At 42.9% G+C, this 20,652-nt stretch overlaps 1 protein-coding gene across 6 annotated transcripts in view; it reads left to right on the plus strand.

Annotated features, from left to right (window-relative positions):
- Positions 1-20,652, plus strand: part of ABCA2 (ATP binding cassette subfamily A member 2) — a 602,913-nt gene that overhangs the window by 363,893 nt on the left and 218,368 nt on the right. For all 6 annotated transcript variants that reach the window (XM_033959797.1, XM_033959792.1, XM_033959793.1 and 3 more), the window contains 2 exons: positions 2,146-2,336; positions 10,309-10,459. In XM_033959797.1, the coding sequence (XP_033815688.1) occupies positions 2,146-2,336; positions 10,309-10,459 (342 nt within the window). The remainder of the gene's footprint in view (positions 1-2,145; positions 2,337-10,308; positions 10,460-20,652) is intronic.

The raw sequence follows: 20,652 nt of genomic DNA on the forward strand, positions 1-20,652 counted from the left end.
TAGAGGCCTGCTAGAGCATCTGTGGAGCAATCAGATTGCTTGTCCCGCAAGTATTAACATTATGTAAACTGCATAGATGCCTCGCGATGTGCGATATATCAAGAATGAATTAAACATAATGCATTATCAGAGAGATGTATTTTCCCAAACTGACATATTCCAGTTAATGAGATTCCTTAAAAAAAATGTTATTGTCTCCTTGTTTCCTTCAATCCTGTGCTCCAGTCTAGCATCTTCTCCTCTTTCTTTTTCCTATCCCCATAATCCAGCAACCCTAGCGTTACCAGATTTTGTAACGAAAAAAAGAGGACATTTATTTATTTTTCCCTGTCTGTCCTGGCGGGCTCACAATCTATCTAATGTACCTGGGGCAATGGGGGGATTAAGCAACTTGTCCAGGATCACAAGGAGTAGCATGGGTTTGAACCCATAATCTCAGGGTGCTTAGGCTGTAGCTTTAACCACTGCATCACACTCTCCCCTTAGCCCTGCCAAGTTCTGTCCCAGTTTCGCACCAGACCTGACCCCACACAAAACCTCATCTTTTCATCCCTAAACTCAGTTGTGTCTGGAGCGCCTCCAAGCATGGTTCCGAGCTCAGGGCCTTCTAAAACTTGGCAAACTGCCAGTTTTTGGAATTCTGTCTGGACACCCAAACAGTCCTCTCCCCTGCATAGCCCAGCACCTTCCTGTCCCTCCCCTAGCATTTCATCTGTTTCCACCTTCCCCCATGCAGTCCGGCATCAACTAGCCCTGCTCTCTTTCCCCTCTACCAGATTTCAGGATTTCCCAGACAGGTCCTCCTTTTTAAGGACATGTTAAGGGGGTCCGGATGGTTTTTCCAAACCCAGCCCTTTGTCCAGGTTTTGACAAGCTTCTAGCAACGAGCAATGTCAGGATGGCATCTGCGCATGCACAGATGCAGCGTGGTGATGTCACACCAGTGTATGCACATATACCATCCCAACAAGCAAACAGGTTGAGGGGGTGGGGCTGGGCGGAATGGGGTGTGACTTGGAGGCAGGGCCACAGGTCTGGATTTTCATTTCCGAAAATCCTATACCCCTAGTGGTCTAGCATCTTTCCTTTCTCTCTTCTCCTTTCCCCATGTAGTCCAGCACTTTTCTGTGCACCCCTCTCACTTCTCCTTCCTCTATGAAATCCAACATCTCTCTGACCTCTCTTCCTCACAGTCCAGTATTTCTTTCTCTTTCATTTCCTTCCATCTTGAAGTCCAACTTTTTCCTGTTCCTCTCTAGAATTTCTCTGTCCCCTTTCTTCCCCATACTATGGGCTAGCAAATCCTTTTCCCTTTCTCCCCTCTCTGGTATCTAACATTTTTTTCTTCTTCAGTTCCCTGTACCTTGACATTTCCTACTTTGTGCAAGTTTCTTGGCAGACCTAGAACTCATCTGCAGTTGGAGCAGCTAAGACAAAAAGCCTCATGGGGATTTTCATTCTAAGCCCGTTCAGGAAGCCTACTGTATGGCAGAAAGTTAGCATCAGATTGGATTGGACAAGGCACAGCAGCAGGCCTCTTTCACAGCTTAGAGTGAAAGAATGGGGTGTGATCAGGACCAGCCAGGAAGAGTGGCACTGACCTGAGTGCCATGGGAAAAAAGTAGTATGCTGAAAAAAGGAAGATGGTGTGACCCATGCTCCACTTCTTTGTATACCTGCATTGCAACTTCATGCTATGCAAGTTAAGTATGCTTTTCCATATGTATGTGTCATTATTTTAAACTTTTACATACCTAGGTTATATAACTGCCCTTTTATTCTGCTTTGCACCAGTATCCAAGCAAAAGTTTGCACATGTTTTGTTTTCAGCCTTTCTGTGATCTTTCTACATTTGTACCTACTTTTTGTGGTGGTTGAATCTTGCTGGAAGGTAAGTGTGTAGAGATAAATATACAATCTGCTTTTTTTTTTTTAATCTCCTCTGACCTAAACCTGCATTGAGGGAGAGCAATTTTCAGATGGCCAGTGCTCATGACTAAAATGCATTTTATCTCTCTAAATGGCTTTGAAAATTGCCCTCAGAATACCTGGTGCTCCCTAGAAAGAAAATTGGGAAACCTCCTTTATTCCATCTGATTCTGTATTTGGAGATTACTTCACTTGTCATGTTTCTCTCTATTTCAGGTGATGAAGATGATGGGTTTAAACAATGCAGTGCACTGGGTTGCCTGGTTTATCACAGGATTTGTTCAACTCTCCATCTCTGTCACTGCTCTCACCGCCATCCTGAAGTATGGCAAGGTCCTGATGCACAGTGATGTTTTCATCATATGGCTCTTTCTCTCCATCTATGCAGTGGCCACCATAATGTTCTGGTAATTTGCAGCAGAGAGGTTAATACATGGCTTTAGGATGACTAAGAGAAGACTGGGAATGTTACAGTAACATAAGAACATAAGAATAGCCACTGCTGGGTCAGACCAGTGGTCCATCATGCCCAGCAGTCCACTCACACGGCAGCCCTTAGGTCAAAGACCAGTGCCCTAACTGAGACTAGCCTTACCTGCGTACGTTCTGCTTCAGCAGGAACTTGTCTAACTTTGTCTTGTATCCCTGGAGTGTGTTTTCCCCTATAACAGCCTCTGGAATTGTGTTCCAGTTTTCCACCACTCTCTGGGTGAAGAAGAATCTCCTTACGTTTGTACAGAATCTATCCCCTTTCAACTTTAGAGAGTGCCCTCTTGTTCTCCCTACCTTGGAGAGAGTGAACAACCTGTCTTTATCTACTAAGTCTATTCCCTTCATTATCTTGAATGTTTCAATCATGTCCCCTCTGTCTCCTCTTTTCAAGGGAGAAGAGGCCCAGTTTCTCTAATCTCTCACTGTACAGCAACTCCTCCAGCACCTTAACCATTTTAATCGCTCTTCTCTGGACCCTTTCGAGTAGTACCGTGTCCTTCTTTAAGTAAGGGGACCAGTGCTAGACACAGTATTCTAGGTGGGGGAGTACCATGGCCCGGTACAACAGCATGATAACCTTCTCTGATCTGTTTGTGATCCCCTTCTTAATCATTCCTAGCATTCTGTTCACCCTTTTCGCCGCTGCCGCACATAGCGTGAACAGCTTCATTGACTTGGAGACCAGTACTCCCAAGTCTCTTTCCTGGAGGGGGGGGGTTTCCAAGTACTGCACCGGACATCCTGTATTTGTGTATAAGATTTTTTGTTACCGACAAGCATCACCTTACACTTATCCACGTTAAACCTCATTTGCCATGTCGTGGCCCATTTCTCGAGCGTGTTTATGTCCCGTTACAGGTCTTTGCAATTCTCCTCCATCTTCACTACTCTGAATAACTTCGTATCATCTTCAAATTTAATCACCTCACTCGTCGTACCAATTTCCAGGTCATTTATAAATATGTTGAAGAGTACGGGTCCAAGCACCGAACCCTGTGGCACTCCACTCGTGATGCTTTTCCAATCCGAGTATTGTCCATTTACCCCCCACTCTCTGTTTCCTATCCGCCAGCCAGTTTTTAATCCACGTAAGTATTTCACCCTCGATTCCATGGCTTGCAATTTTTCGAAGTAGTCGTTCATGTGGAACCTTGTCAGACGCCTTCTGAAAATCTAGATATACAATGTCTACCGGGTCACCCTTATCTATCTGCCTGTTTACTTCCTTGAAGAAATGCAGCAAGTTCGTCAAGCAAGATTTTCCTTTGCTGAAGCCATGCTGGCTGGTCCTCATCAGATTGTGTTCATCAAGGTGATCAGTGATGCGGTCCTTTATCAGCGCCTCTACCATCTTTCCCGGTACCGAGGTCTGACTCACTGTTCTATAGTTTCCCGGATCTCCCCTCGAACCTTTCTTGAAGATCGGCGTAACATTTGCCACTTTCCAGTCTTATGGAATCCTTCCTGATTTGATCAGACAGATTGGCTATTAGTTGAAGCAGTTCAGCTATAGTCCCTTTTAGTTCCTTGATTACCCTCAGATGGATGCCATTCGGTCCTGGGGATTTATTGTTTTTAAGCCTATCAATCTGCCTGCATACCTCTTCTAGACTGACCGTGAACTCTGTCAATTTCCCGTGTATAGCCTGTCGGCTTCGGGTATGTTGTGTATATCCTCTTCGGTAAATACAGATGCAAAAAATGTGTCCAGTTTGTTGGCGATGGCATTGTCCTCCTTTAGCACTTCCTTTATTCCATGGTCATCCAGCAGCCCCACCGTTTCCGTTGCGGGTTGTTTCCTCTTAATATATCAAAAGAGCGGCTTGAGGTTTTTTGCCTCCTTGGCTGTTTTTTCCTAGTAGTCTCTTTTGGCCCCTCTTACCGCCTTATGGCACCTGCTTTGATGTTGTTTGTGTTTTTTCCAGTTTTCGTCCGTTTTTGACCTTTTCCATTCCTTAAACGAAGTCTTCTTGTCTCTGATCGCTTCCTTCATCACTACAGTGAGCCACGCCAGTTCCTTGTTCATTTTCCTCTTGGATTCCTTGTTAATATGCGGTATATATAGATTTTGCGCCTTGGTGACTGTGTCCTTAAAAAGGGACCATGCTTGCTCTAGCGTTTTTACAGTGCTTAATCTTCTTAATCTTCTTCCCCACCATGAGTCTCATCCTTCGTAATTCCCTTCTCGGAAGTTCAGTGCTGTGGCCATCGTTCTGGATCGATGTTTTGCCCCTGTGTCCAGGTTTAAGCGGATCATATTGTGATCACTGCTTCCCAGCGTCCCTTCTTCTACACCTTGCGCCTGTCCTCGTAGTCCATTTAGAATTAAGTCCAGAATTGCATTTCCTCTCATATTTTCCTTGACAAGTTGTTCCAGGAAGCAATCACCTACAGCATCCAGGAACTTGGTCTCCCTACTGCAGCCAGAGGTGCCTAGGTTCCAGTCTATCCACAGATAATTGAAGTCACCTATGATAACTGCGTTGCCTCTCTTGCAGTTGCTTTTAATCTTGTCCGTCATTTCTCCATCAATTTCTTTGGACTGCCCTGGGGGTCGGTAGTAGATACCGATCTTCGTCTCTGTTCCATTTGTTCCCGGAATTTTGATCCATAGAGACTCTACCTTATTTTTCGTATCTGGCATGTTCTCTCCGGTAGACTCAATTCCCTCTTTGACGTATAGGGCAATACCCCCGCCTTTTTTACCCACTCTGTCTCTGCGGTATAGCTTGTATCCTGGTAGCACAGCGTCACAGATCTTTTTGTGCCATAGCTTCCAATTCCCCCATCTTATTTCTTTTTTTTTTTTTTTATTTTATCAAATTTTCATCATTATCATTCATACAAATAATAATAAAGAAAGGAAATTACAAACAAAAGAAATAAACACTTCATGAATATTTCACTAACTCCTCAAGTCCACATAATTGGAAGAGAATATCCTGTTATAAACTAAACGATACAGTCAATATAATTTTGATCAAAAATCATACATCTGAACTCCAAATATTAATTCACGTGATGTCTAACTAACTTCATTAAGTTGTAAAAATTGTTCCAATTGAGTAGAGTCCCAGTATACATATTCATTTTCTTTAAATTTAATTAAGCATTTACATGGAAACTTCAAATAAAATGTGGCCCCCAAAGCCAAGACCCTTGATTTCAAAGCTAAAAAAGCTTTCCTTCTCAATTGTATGGAAAAATCAATACATTATCTCCACTAAATTTAATTTGCTTATTCCGAAAATAAGCTTTCATGATTAAAGATTTATCTATCTCTTTTGCACATTATCAATAGGGTAGATCTAGTTTGAATTATATCTTGTGAGTCCTCCAGGAAACCAGTTAAATCAAAATCAGTTTGTTCTAACTGATCTACACCCAAGTCTGCTGGAATTTTCTTTCTCTGAGGAATATAATATAAATTTGTTATGGGCAATTTTTCTGCGTCAGTCAACCCCAATACTTCCTTAAAATATTTCCGAATCAATATTTCTGGGGACAATAATTGAGTTTATGGAAAGTTAACTAATCGCAGGTTTTTTGCTCTTTGAATATTTTCCATTTTCTCAAATCTCATATTGGTAATATGAGAATCTTTAATAGCTGTTGAAGACACTGCTTGCAATGTAACCACCTGAGGCTCTGTTGTTCTAATATATTTTTCCATAATCCTCAGATTTGAATCAACATTTTCCAACTTATCAATCACTTGTGAAAATTTAACATTCTGAGTCACCACTGACTTTAATAACCCCTCCATTCTAGTATTAATTTGCCATAAATCTTTAAGAGTAACCTCCTATGGCTCTACCAGGGGGTCTCTTGCAAATAAAGCCTCATCTTGAAAGGATAAGGCTTTAGGTATCGCCCCAAAAACTAATGAGGACGTTACCTGTTGCACAGAGACTTCCACTGGTTGAGAACTGGAACCTAACTTGGGATCCAGACCAACAGGAATATTTGGTGGAGGTGGGGGAGTTCTTCGTGGGGGACTAAGAGATGCTCCTGATAGCGAGTCAGCTCCCTGACTTTGACCTAAGAAATGAGGTGTCTATGGGTCCAGGTAAAATAGGCGTAGACACTTTTGCTTTCCCCTTTCTTTTCCCCATAGTAATCAACTTTAATACATACTGTTAGTACTTCCCGTGTCTCCAAGGGGCTCCCAAGGGGCAGATCGTGCCCCTTAGGGCACGCCCCTTTGGCCATGCCCTGCGGCCACGCACCGCAGTTGCGGCATCCCTTTCACTCGTGGGAAGAGGACCCGCGTGACGTCAGGGCGAGTACCTGCAGAGATGCGGCTCCCGACGCTCTGGCTCAGGCTATCAAAGAGTGCTGCAGTCCTGGGCAGTAACAGTCCCTGCAAATCGCACCTCAAATCCAAGATGTTCTCTCCAGGGGAGTGCAGTCACGGCGTCCCTTTCACTCGCGGGAAGAGGACCTACATGACGTCAGGGCGTTTGTCCCTGCGAGTGCCTGCAGAGATGCGGCTCCCGACGCTCCGGCTCAGGCTGTCAAAGAGCACTGCAGTCCTGGGCAGTAACAGTTCCCGCAAATCGCACCTCAAATCCAAGATGTTCTCTCCAGGGGAATGCAGTCGCGGCGTCCCTTTCACTCACGGGAAGAGGACCCGTGTGACGTCAGGGCGTCTGTCTCTGCGAGTACCTGCAGAGATGTGGCTCCCGACGCTCAGGCTATCAAAGAGTGCTTCAGTCCTGGGCAGTAACAGTCCCCGCAAATCGCACCTCAAATCCAAGATGTTCCCTCCTCCCCCCATCTTATTCCTTAGGCTCCTTGTGTTCGTGTACATACACTTGAATTTGCGGCCTGTTACTTTCTTGCATTTCCTTCCCTCTTGTGTTCCTTTTGATCCATCAAGATTTCTGTCTTGCCTATGATCTGGTAAATCTTCTCCACTATCTTCCTGCACGGTATCCTCGGGGTAAATCTAGTTTGAATTATATCTTGTTCCCAAACCATTGACTCTTGGTCGACTTTCCCCTTCTTCCTAGTTTAAAAACTTCTCAATTTCTCTCTTGATGTTCCTTGGAAGTAGCCTCGTTTCATCTCCGCTGAGGTGGAGTCCATCCTTCCTGAATAGCTTACTGTTCCCCCAGATCGTCGTCCAGTTGCGCACAAAGTGGAATCCTTCTTCCTCACACCAGCGCCTCATCCATGAGTTGGTTGCTTGCAGCTCTGTCTACCTCTTCTCATCGGCCCTGGGTACCAGCAGGATCTCCGAGAATGCTACCCTTCTGGTCTTTAGCTTCCCTCCTATCATCCGAAACTGGTCCTTCAGTCCTTCCCTGCTGTGGTTTCTGTTGCTCACGTTGTTTGTCCCCACATGGATCACCACCGCCGTATCTTCCTCTTCCATGCTGTCGATGATCCTGTCGATGCGGATCACTATATCTTCTACCTTGGCTCCCAGTAGGCAGGTCACCAACCGATCCTGTCTTCCTCCCGCTATGTGGTTGTCGACTTGTCTTATGATGGAGTCCCCCACGACAATTGCTGTCCTCTCTATCTTCTTTTGCCTTTCTAGCCGCAGGTCTGTGTCCTTGGTGTATGATATCTCTCCAGCCATAGGTCCGTGTTCTCTATGCACTTCTATCTTCCCTCATCCTGGCGTTGGCTTGTACCGGACTCGTCTTCCTTGTGGTTGTCCTCCAGATGGTCCTCACTCACTGTAGGTGTATCTTGGCAGCTCCACTGTTGTTGGTGATTTTCCATGGCTTCCCCGTATGCCTGTTCGAGGAACTTCGCTAACTCTCTGACTTCTTCCTCAACGGTTTCCTTTGTCATGAAGTTTTCTGCCTCTCTGTCCTCCTCTTCCACTGCTCAAAGTGCTTCTAATTCCAGTATTCTGCACTTCAGGAGTCTGAAATGCTTCTTCAGGCCCTCCAGTTCCTCGCATCGAGTGCATGCGTAAGACCGCCTCCCAGAGGGGAGGTAGTCATACCTATGGCAAACAATACAGAAAACTCAACATCCTGCTTATGTCTGCTGCATCCATTGCTGCCCGCTTGCCGGTCTGTCGTCTGAAGTGGCTTCTCCTTGTGTAGAAATCTGTGTAGCATCCTCGGTGTTACTGTGAAGTCCTTTTCTTGATTTTAAACCTGCTACCCCTGTTGCTTGTGTGTGTCCTCTGTGTCTGCTGTGATTGCCCTCTGCTACTACTGTGTTTGTTTATCTACTGCTTGTCTATCCTGTTGCCCTTGTGGTACTTGCCTGCGTAGATGTCCTTCCTTAGTGTTTCTTTTTGCTCGTCCCTTCTTAAGGCCCTTCGCAAATGCGCTCTCGCTAAGGCGAGCGCCTTTAACGCTCACCTTTGACGCACACCGAATGATTAAGCACCGTTGGCCCCCTCCCTTTTAAAGGAGGTGCTCCAGTGGATGACGTCGGGGGTGGGCAGAGCTACCTATCGCCGATGCCCCTTTCTCTCGCCTGCCTTCTTTTGCTTCTTCTTCCCCTCTCCTGTTCTTAGCTGATGGAGACTGTATTAGGAGACTCAGGCTATGCATGTCTGCCCTGCATGTACTCCCCCAGGCTGAAGACAATGCTAAGTATCCTATGTTTTGTATGTACACCCCCAGGCTGTAAACTGTGCTAGCCCTGACAGTATGTGCAACTCCAGGCTAAAGAAGGTGTTAGATGTCCCGAGTTTGAGACTGCTCTAAGAGTCCTGGACTTTAAATGTATTCCCCCCGCAGGCTGGAGGACCAAACTTAGAGTAGTATTTTCTTGATTTAAATTACTCACATTGCTGCATGCCTTTTTCAGTCTAATAAAACATAGAGTCCTTCCATAACAGAGCTGTGCTACATGATGGAGGTCCCTTTCACTGACTTCTGATATGCTTAGGAGGGCACACCATCATTCAGAAGTTATGGTTTTAGGAAGTGTTTCCTGACATAAATGTGCTTTCTGAAAACTTCCCTAAAAATCCACATATTTTTTCCATTACACGTTTGTGTTTAGTTACTTACACTGAAAAGAAGCATTCTAAAGTGTCTGGGGTAGGAGGGAAAATCAAAGGCCTACCCATAGATTTCATTTTAAAATCTTTGCATTTACCGTAGTCTTCTCTCAGAAATCTACGCACAGAAAAAGCATGCAGATGTGACTATACATATTGTGCCTCCTGCAAGCTTAATGGTGAAGGTTCAAAATCTTGTGGCAACTCAGCACTAGTGTTTCAGTCATACAGGGGCAGTTCTATATCTGGATGCCACATGTTGGCACTCTGATGGCATGCGCTAATGACCAATTCTATAATAGTAGCTGTGCACATAGTGTAGATGCCATTGAGGAGTACAGGCATAAACTTGCCTTTGTGCACACAAAGGTATGCTCACTTACACTAAGTCAATGGCAGGTATAACTGGGCACATCGAAATACTACGTCATGTGTGTAATTTAATAATATTCTGTAGGTTACTTGTGTAAATGAGAGACATGTCCATGTCCTGCCCATGATCTGCCCACATCCTGCCTATGTTCTCTGTGCAGTTATGCATTAATGCATTTACTTGTTCATACTACTTTCTAGAATAGTGCATAGTGCTCATATGTGCATAAGTATGAATTATCTCAGCACATGTGTGTGTAACTAAGCTATAGAATTGCCCTTCTTCTATGGACACGCACTTTTGGATTTGAATTGCAGATTGAGAATTGCTCTTTGTGGATATTTTGCTAGTTTTCAAATACAGAACATTTGTGATTTTTGTCCCAGCATCTCCATAAGTGCCACCATAATATACTTGTTACTTTTTTTCTTGGTCATTTCAGTATTAAATAATTTCTTGTCTTCCCCTGCTTTCCTTGCCTTGCTGCTGTTATCTTCCACCTCTCCTTCCTACTTTCTCTTCTCCTCTGCAGTTTCTTGGTGTCTGTGCTCTACTCTAAAGCAAAAGTGGCCTCGGCTTGTGGGGGAATAATATATTTCCTCAGTTATGTTCCTTACATGTATGTTGCTATCCGAGAAGAAGTGGCACATGACAAAATCACGGCCTTCGAGAAATGCATTGCAGTGAGTACCTTTGTTCTCATTCACTATTTGTCTATATTGTAGATTTTTTAAAAATATGCTTAGTAGGCTATATTGTCTGCCTTTCTATTGGATGCTTAAGGGAGAGATATAGGGAAAAATTATGTAGTAAATTAATAAAGGTCAAAGTCAATAAAAACAAGATAATAGAATCATAACTAATAATATAAAACATCAAAAAACATTAAAAATAAACATATTTGACACACAACTAGAATTAAAATATTTCATTTATGTATTAAGATCACTTTCTTCACGTTGCTGTTTTTAAAGGACTGTTTAGGGGCAATTCTAAAGGGAGCTGCACATAGGCTTGGGCAGGGCTGACGTTAGAAGGGGGCAGACAGGACAATTGCCTTGAGCCCTATGATTACAAGGGGCACCCAATTGTTTGGTGAGAAGAGCTTTGCTCCCTTTCCTGCCTATCACTCACTTGCTGCCCTCTCTCTCCTGCTGCTGCTGCTGCTGCTGCAGCAGCAGAGTGCAAATAAAACTAACCCATGCTGCAGGGTCCTATTGCTATGCGAGCCACAGGAAGTTACATCATGAGGGGGAGGAAGGAAGCCTACTGCAGCATGCACAGGATTAGGGCACTGTGGCACGGGTTCGTTATGTTTGCATGCAGTGACAGCAGGAGGGAGAACAAGTGAATGACAGGTAGGGAAGGGTGGGAAGCTGACAATGGCATGCATAGGGTTAGAGCCCCACAGCAGGCAGGAAAGTGAGCTCCCAATTCCTACAGGCTTACCGCACTCCAGAAAGAAGGGACCAGGAAGAGGCTTCCATGAGTGATCAGGAGGAAGAGTGGGAGAGAATGAGACAATAGTAGGATGAGGGGAAGAGAGGTGGGACCATGTGGCATGATGGAGGAAAGAAAAAAAAAGAGTGGGACAGGATTATTGGGGGAGAGACAGATGATACTGAATGGGGAAGGGAGACAGGGTAATGCTAGGGGATGAGAAACAAAAGGACATGTTGATGGGGAAGAAATAGAGAAGATGGATTGTGGGGACATAGAGAGAGAGAGAGACAGAGGAGATCCTGGATGATTGTAGTGGAAAAAGTGTGTGTGAGGGGGTTATGTAGAAGAGATTCTGGATGGAAGAGGGAAAAGGGGCGACATTGAATGGAAGTGTAGACAGAGCGGGAAAACAGTGGAAGAGGAAAGAAGGAGGAGATGCTAGATGGAATAGGAGGAGAGAGAGAGAGGAGGGAAGGAGAAGAGGACACAGTTAATGAAAGTCTGAGAAATATGAGGAAGAAAAAGAGGAATGGGAGGGCCAGGGTGAGGATGGGGCAAAGAGAAGGAGACCTTTAATTAGATGTAGTAAAAAGAAGACAATTGAAAACTGGGTAGTAATAATGAAATCTGGACAGAGAGGCAGAAAAATAAATGGAAGAAATTGAAAGGAAAAGATTCGTACTGGAGATGGATGTAATGTTGGAATTGAAGAAAGGAGAAGAGACAAAAATGACAAATGGACAGAAAACCGTGGCAAGACAGAGTTAAGAGAAGGCAGAGGAAGAATCAACACATTAGAAAAATTACCCCTCCCCCCTTACAAAACTGTAGCGTGTTTTTTAGCACCGGCTGCAGAGGTAATAGCTCCGACGCTTCTAGGAATTCTATGAGCATTGGAACTGTTACCACCACTAAAAACTGCACTATAGTTTTGTGAAAGGGGAGGGGGATAAATGACCAGACCACACAGGTAGAAATTTTATTTTTAATCTAGAATAAAGTAGTGTCATAGTTGTGTTATTCCATGCTAAAAGTTAATAGATAAAAATACAACATGTATAGATAAAAATTAAATGGAACCCTTAAGAAGCCAGACACTGCATACAATACAACACCATAGAAAGAGAAACAATGACTTATGTCCTCCTGTTCGGTGAAAAAAATATCAGGTGTACAATTGTGGAGATGATGCGGTATACAAACTTAAGGTTTAGTTTAGTTTAGGTGTAAATTTCAAAAACTCACATATTACAGTCATTACATTGCAATTGATGTATGTGTTGCCTCCCCCTGCCATAAAGAATTAAACTAAAATTGTATTATATGTGGTAATAATGGTGGGAAGATCATGGGGGAGAGGGAGAGCAAAGAGGAGAGGAGATCAGAGATCTCCTTTCTTAATTTCTGCCCTGGGCCCCATAATGTCTAAAACTGGCCCTGGGGGAGGCTCTCCAGCCCCAACCATGATCTTCCTCCTGCTGCTATATTCACCAGTGCTGCAGCTTCTTGAAACTATAAGCAGCAGTGACAGCAGCAAAAAACAAAATTGTATACATTACTTGGTGCCTCGGACTCTGTGTATGCTGCTGCTGGCTTTGTCAGTCCTACCTCCTTTAATGTGGAATTCTTGTTTTTGAGGGAGCATAACAAGCAGAGCTAGTAGCAGCGTGCATAGAGGTTGTAGCCCTGCACCTGTTTTAATTTTATTGCCACCACCACCATTTCTGCTGGTCCTGGGAAGTAACAGCAAGTTGGGGGAGTAGAGGAGTGCTGGGGATTGGCGGGGAACAGAAGTTGCTAGAAGTGAATAGGGGAAGGGAGAAAAGAGTTGCTGGATGGTAGGGGGGAGGATCAGATGCTGGATGAAAGGGAGATAAAAAGATAGGAGATGCTGAATGGAAGGAGGAGAAACAGAGGAAATATGTTGGAAGATGAGAGAGAGATTGAGAAAGGAGATGGTGGATGGAAGGTGCCTGGATGCTGCACTGGAACTGGATTATTCTTCCTTAAAAGGAGGCAAAACCCTCACTCTCTCTCTCTTTGTTACTTCATCAGGAAGGGGAGAAAGAGAATGCTGGAAAGAAGTGGAGAGAGAAGGGAGATGTTGGATGGAAGGGGAAGTAGAGATACTAGATAGAGAAACAGAGGAGATGCCGGAAGTAAGAGGTCAGATGATAGAAGGGAAAGAGAGAAGAATTAATGAAAGACTGGGAATAAGAAAAAAGGAAAGGAAATAGAGAGATGTAGGTGCACGCAGTAAAAAGTGGAAAATTGAAGATTGGATGATAATAATGAATGAAATCTGAGAAAAGGGAAAAGAATAAATAGAAGAAAGCTGTAAAGAAAAATCAAGGTTGGAAATTTTTGTATTTCTAACTAAAACTGCAACACCTCCTTTTTATGCAGTTTGAAAGTATAAAATACCTGACCCACCTAGAGAGCAACAAACAAACAAAAAAAATAATAATAATAACAGTTTATATACCGCAGGACCGTGAAGTTCTATGCGGTTTATAACGATTATAAGGTATTACAGATCGAGTGGAATGAAACAAAGTTCAGAATTGATGAGTAACAGTTCTAAAGATCATTTGTTGAGGACTAAGATTGTATAGATCAGTTACCTAAGTACTTCAGGAATAGATGTGTTTTTAGGCGTTTCCTGAATTCCCTATAAGTAGTAGGCACGAGCATTTGTTCCAGGTCTTTACCCCATAAAGCTGCTTGATATGAGAGAAGATGTTGGTGATGACTTTTAAATTTACAACCTCTAACTGGTGGAGAAACAAAGTTCTTATGTGAGGTTCTACTGAATCTGTTGGTTGTGAAGGAGAAAAGGTCTGTTATATATTTAGGGGCTAAGCCGTAAAGTACCTTGAAACAAAAACAACCAAACTTGAATTTCACACATGCCTCCATCGGCAGCCAGTGCAGAAGTCGGTAGGAAGGTGTCACGTGATCAAACTTCTTCAATCCACAAAGTAACCTAACCACTGCATTTTGTACCAGTTGCAATCGCCGCATGTTCTTCCGGGAGAGTGCCAAGTAGGCGATGTTACAATAATCGAGTTGACTCAGTATGAGGGATTGTACGAGAATTCTAAATAATGAGACATCGAAGTAAGCTCGGATGGACCGAAGCTTCCAGAGGGTGAGAAAGATCTTTCTAATCAGGGAGTCAACCTGGTCTTTCATGGTCAGGCTCTGGTCCAGTGTTACTCCCAGTATCTTCATAGTGGGCTGAATGGGATAACTAAGTTTATTGATGCACAATGATGCTTTGGTGTCAAGTGGGCGTGGTGATGCTATAAAAAATTTTGTTTTCTCTGAATTTAGCTTTAGTCTGAATTCGGTCATCCATTGCTCCATCCAATTCAGTACTTCTCTTGCTTTGGGGGTGACTTCTGAGACGGAGGTAGTAAATGGGATAATTATCGTGAAGTCGTCAGCGTAGCTAAATAGTTTTATCCCCAGTTGGGACAATTGCACACCCAATGAGGCCATGTAAACATTAAAGAGCAATGGGGATAATGGCGATCCCTGTGGCACGCCAGATGGATTGCTCCATGTATCAGAGAGATCGTAATTAAAACAGACTTGGTAGGTGCGTGAAGTAAGGAAACCTCGAAACCAGTTTAATACCTCTTCTCTGATTCCAATTGCGTCTAAACATTGTAATAATTTCCCATGGTCCACTAAGTCGAAGGCAGAGCTCATGTCAAATTGTATGATTAGGGCGTTGAGGCCCTTACTAAACAAGTAGCGCACATTGTCCAGGATAGCCGCAATTACTGCCTCAGTGCTAAACAGAGGCCTAAAACCAGATTGAGTTTCATGCAAGAGAGAGAATTGGTCGAGATATTCCATAAGTTGGGTGTATACCATTCATTCCTTCCATGATTTTTACAATAAATGGGATTGATGCTATTGGTCTATAGTTGGTTAATGATGTTGGTGATTCTTTACGATTTTTTGGAATTGGGATTATTATAATATGACCATTATTAGTGAGGAATTTTCCATTATTTAGGTTATTGGTTAGGTAATTCAGTAGGGATAGTTTAAAGTCTATTGGAGCTGCTTTCATAATTTCTGGGGGACAAGAGTCCAGGACACAGTATAATTTAGAGTATAGAAACATAGAAGATGATGGCAGATAAGGGCCATAGCCCATCAGGTCTGCCCACTCTACTGAACCACCACCAAGTCTACTATCCTAGGGATCCCACTCCTGGTGACAGATTCCCTTGGCTTAACCCTCTAAGGGATCCCACATGGGCATCCCATTTGCTCTTAAATTCTTGCACACTGTTTGCCTCGATCACCTGCACCGGGAGCTCGTTCCAAGGATCAACCATTCTCTCGGTGAAGAAACATTTCCTGGTGTTGCCATGAAATTTCCCGCCCCTGAGTTTGAGCGGATGCCCTCTTGTGGCTGAGGGTCCTTTGAGAAAGAGAATCTCTTCTTCCATCTCGATACGGCCGGTAATATACTTAAACGTCTCGATCATGTCTCCTCTCTCCCTACGTTCCTCAAGTGAGTACAGCCACAAATTTTTCAGCCTTTCCTCGTACGATAGATCCTTGAGCCCCGATACCATCCTGGTGGCCATCCGTTGCACCGACTCTAATCTCAGCACATCTTTTCGGTAGTGTGGCCTCCAGAATTGCACACAGTATTCCAAATGAGGCCTCACCATGGTTCTGTATAATGGCATTATGACTTCAGGCTTCTGGCTGACGAAACTCCTGCGGATGCAACCTAACAACTGTCTTGCCTTAGATGAAGCCTTCTCCACATGATCAGCAGTTTTCATGTCTGCGCTGATGATCACTCCCAAGTCTCGTTCTGTTGAAGTTCTAGCTAAGGTCTCACCATTCAAGGTGTAAGTTCTGCACGGATTTCTGCTGCCGAGGTGCATGATCTTGCATTTCTTAGCATTGAAGCCCAGCTGCCAGTTCGAGGACCAAAGCTCCAACAAATGTAGGTCCTGTGTCATACTATTGGGTGAATTGCCATTTCTCACTATATTGCATAGTTTGGCGTCGTCAGCGAATAACTTTACCTTACCTTGAAGCCCCTGAGTTAGGTCACCTATGAATATGTTGAAAAGGAGCGGGCCCAAGACTGAGCCCTGCGGTACTCCACTGGTCACCTCCGATGTTTTAGAGAGGGTACCGTTAACTACCACCCTCTGAAGTCTGCCACTCAGCCAGTCATTGACCCATGTAGTTAGTGTTTTTCCCAGCCCCATTGATTTCATCTTGCTCAACAGCCTGCGATGCGGGACACTATTGAAAGCTTTGTGAAGTCTAGGTATACGACATCCACGGATTCTCCCAAGTCTAACTGTTTTGTTACCCAGTCAAAGAAGCTGATGAGATTGGATTGGCAGGACCTACCCTTGGTGAATCCGTGTTGACTGGGATCCCGTAGATTCTCCTCATCCAAGATTGCGTCTAATTTACGTTTGATTAGTGTTTCCATGAGTTTGCATACTATTGATGTGAGACTCACCGGTCTGATGTGAGTATTTGTTATATAACTTGATGTAGTTCTTCCATTCTAAATTGTGGAAGGAACTCCAAATCATTTCTGCTGGTATTTCATTTCTTTGTATATCAGTTGATTGATGATCGTATTTGGCAATTATCGAGTAGTTATTTCTTAAGTTTTTAATTTTTGAATTGAAATGTGCTAGATCAGTTGCTGAGAGTAACTTGGTGTTATGCATGGGTTGAGTGTAGCGTGTGGTGTCAAATAAATTCGTAACTATTTTGAACAGTTCTTTAGTGTTAGTTCCGTTTGAGCTAGTGTTTGATGAGTTAATTATGGATGAGTAAAATGTTTTACGTTTTTCTTTTATCTGTTGTTTGTACAGTTTTATGTTGGATCTCCAGTTGTCCCGGTCTGACAGCTTTCACATTTTTTTCCAGATTCTTTCTAATCGTCTTACTGATTGTTTCATTGTTAGGAGTTCGATGTCAAACCATTTGTTGTATTTGTTTGAGCAACTTTTCCTATTTTGTTTGGGGGCAATTTATCTAAAATGGATGTGCTAGTTTTCATCCAGTGATCATAGAAATCCACTCCTTCTTCTATCTTAGTTTGTAGATTGTATTGTGACCAATATTCCTCTGGGTTAATATGGCCTCTTGTGAGGTGTTCTCTTTTTGTCTTTGGGCGTGTCTTAGATTTTAGCCAAGTCAGAATAGATTGAAATAATAAGTGAAATGGTCAGACCAGATATCGTGACACCAAGTACCGTCCGAAAGAGAGATGGGAGGATTTATTATTTCCTTTATGGACATTGCTACCATATCTAAATGATGGCCTTTTTCATGTGTTTGAATGGGTGAAGGGAGATTGTAATTGAGTAAAGAAAGAAAGCTTTTAAAGTCCTTCGCTTCTAGATTGTCTATTTCATCTAGATGTAAGTTTATGTCTCCCGCAATTAGATTATATGATGAAGTGATTGAGTTATGTAGGACAAATTCGCAGAAGTCCTCTCTAGCTTTTGGCCAGCTTTTCAGCAGAACATAGAATAATATACAAGAAAGGGAATCTTCTAGTTCCTTATTGCTAATTTTATAGGCTAATATTTCAAATTGGTTGGTTATTTTGGAATCTAATATTTCAACTACAAATCCTTCCTTGGCGACGATTGCTAATCCTCCCCCTCTTCTTCCATCACAATTTAGCATGTGAATTTTAAAATTATCTGGCAGAAGATCATTTATTATTGGGTCATCTTCAGACAGTAGCCATGTTTCCGTTAGGAAAAGACAGGCTATTTGCTTGTTGATGATCCAATCTTTAATTAAAAATGCTTTGTTCCTAACAGTAACTAAATCTCAAAATTAGGAGCTAATATATAAATTGCTTGTGTTAAATGTCAATATTTTCAAAATCTCTCCACAAGACTGTTAATTCTAAAAGGACTTAAATAAATCTATAGCATATTTTAACATTTGTAAGTGCTCAGTCACCAACCAAACAGTGTCATATAAAATGCCAGCTATGGTTGCATAGAGGGACCATCATCGCACTCTGAGAGTCCCTCTACCTGCCCTCCTAATCTCAGAACATGTAACAAACTTTTGCATTAATAAAGACCATTACTGTTATAATTAATGTATTTCTTGAAAAATAATAAATAGACTTATCTGTTGTAAACGCTGTTTTCTTGTAAGGGCAGAAGCTTGGCAAAAAGTAGTGTCCCAAATGAATCTATCCTGCTACAGTGTTGTAAAGAAACCTTTAAAACTCTGACTTCAATAAACTAAAGGCCTCCCTTCGACTCGAGTTTCGCCGAAGGCATCATCAGGAAGGGAGCATTCAGAGTCCCTTTCTGCTGTTCCCCTCGGAATTTCAATGAACCTTACGGCCGGAGAGATTTTGAAAATATTGTTCCTAACAGATCTGGTGTTAAGATATGCACAGGGAACGGAAGTAGATGTGATAGGTTTGGTGGACGTAGTGGTTCTGATAGGTTTTACTTCCCTTATCCTTTTATTTTTTGGGATACGTTGATGTCTTCTGTTGCTTGAGATTACCTTGATATGGTTTGCTCTGTCTTCCTGTTGGTTAATTATGAGCCTGATGGGTAGATCAGGATAATGGGCTGAGTGTAGCTGTGGATAGAGTGACTTAACATCCTTAATGTTATTGCATATTAGATAGATTAGTAGAATCTGTAGGAGATGTATGCTTACAGATTAAACTGACTCCTACTTTTCCTAATGGCTATTTGGTGTTTCTGTTACTTCCAGTTTCTAGGATAATTAATTAGCAGTGAATCAGAAGGCACTAGATCAGATTCAGTAACAACAGTTAGATTAAGTTAAATTAGTTAAATAGCAGTAAATTGATATCCCTAAGTAAGATTCAGTAGCCACAGTTGAATTAGCAATAAGTTAGGTAGTACTGAATCCGATTCAGTAGCAACAGTTTTAAAGTTATGTGCACCATAGTGTGAGTGCAGGCTGGAAAAAAGAACCAAAATCGGCAAATTGAGGGGGGTAAGTTTGGTTCTGAGGTGATTCAGCTGTGCGCTCGAGCAGTGGTAGCAGGTGCAGGCTGGAATAGATAATACAGACTTAGGTTATCTAGGCATGCAAATAATTAGGTAGACCAGTCATGCAAATACTTATCAGTTTGATCAGTGGAAGGAGGCTTCTTTTGCTCCGCTCAGACGCTTCACAACTTTACTGTGCGCCTTCGCCGGCACGCCGAACAGCAGTGCGCCGTTGACAGTGTTGGTTTTAAAAGAGGCTCCCGCTGGATTGGGGGAAGGGCGGAGTCGAGCTCACACCCCCTGGTGGAGCTGAGCTCTCGACCTTGCCGCTGGTCTGCTGGAGAAAAGGAGCTCCTGCACCCGCTGCTGCCTTTTTGTAGAGTTCCCCGCTGGATCGGGGGAGAAGGGCAGAGTCTAGCTCACATGCCCTGGTGGAGCTGAGCTCTCGACCTTGCCGCTGGCCCACTGATTTCGGTGCGGGAGAAAAAGGCAAGGGAGATGTCTTAAACAACCTGTATGAAATCTTTATGTGCAGCAGGGAAGGCACATGGTTTTTATCCAGTTTTTCTAAATTTACAATGCTGTACACTTTCATTTAGCTCTCCCTGGTTTTCACTTGTATTATGTTATTTATGCACACACTCTGCACCTCTGCAGGATTTTTTTGTTAAGGACTTGATCTGCTTTTATTTATTTACAAAGTTTTACAGCCCTCCTCATTGCTGTCGCATACTCTTTTGTCATTAGGTTAAATACCTTATGTTGTTGTTTTAAGTGTAATTGTTTGATCCTTAAGGCTTTTTTATGAGTAGTGCCTCATAATGAATCTGTTTGTATATTCTAACCACTTTCTTCTATGTGGTTTGATGTTTTATCATTTTAGAGTAAGAACACATATATGGTTTAGCTAGTTTCATGGCACCAAATCTCTATAGTCCCTTTTACTGCTATTAAATTTTGGGCCGCCATATATCCCATGCTGCTGTTTTAAGTGCAATGGTGTGCACCCTATAATTTCATTCTTTTATGTGCAGTATTTCATAATGGTTTTGCTTATATTGTTTTATGCTTTCATCAGTTCCTTTTATATGATTCAATGTTTTAAATATAACCTTTCACAGTAATGCACATATATCAAGGAAACTCTTATATCTTGGCATCCCAAGTCCTCTAAATTTTCTTCACACTTCTACCTCTAACCCTCTGTTGTAGTTCCTTCCTATTTCTCCTACTGTAAACCGCGTCGAGCTCTACGAACGTGGAGATGATGCGGTATACAAACCTAAGGATTAGATTAGATTAGATTAGATATCTGGTTTGGCTAGCTTCATTGTTATGGACTTTGACGGCGGGGAGGGGGGAAGGCTGTGGGCCCAGTGCTTGTACGTGCCTGGCCTGGCGTCGGGGAAGCAGGG

The sequence above is a fragment of the Geotrypetes seraphini genome, chromosome 10 (genome assembly GCF_902459505.1).
Source record: "Geotrypetes seraphini chromosome 10, aGeoSer1.1, whole genome shotgun sequence".
NCBI classification, from domain to species: domain Eukaryota; kingdom Metazoa; phylum Chordata; class Amphibia; order Gymnophiona; family Dermophiidae; genus Geotrypetes; species Geotrypetes seraphini.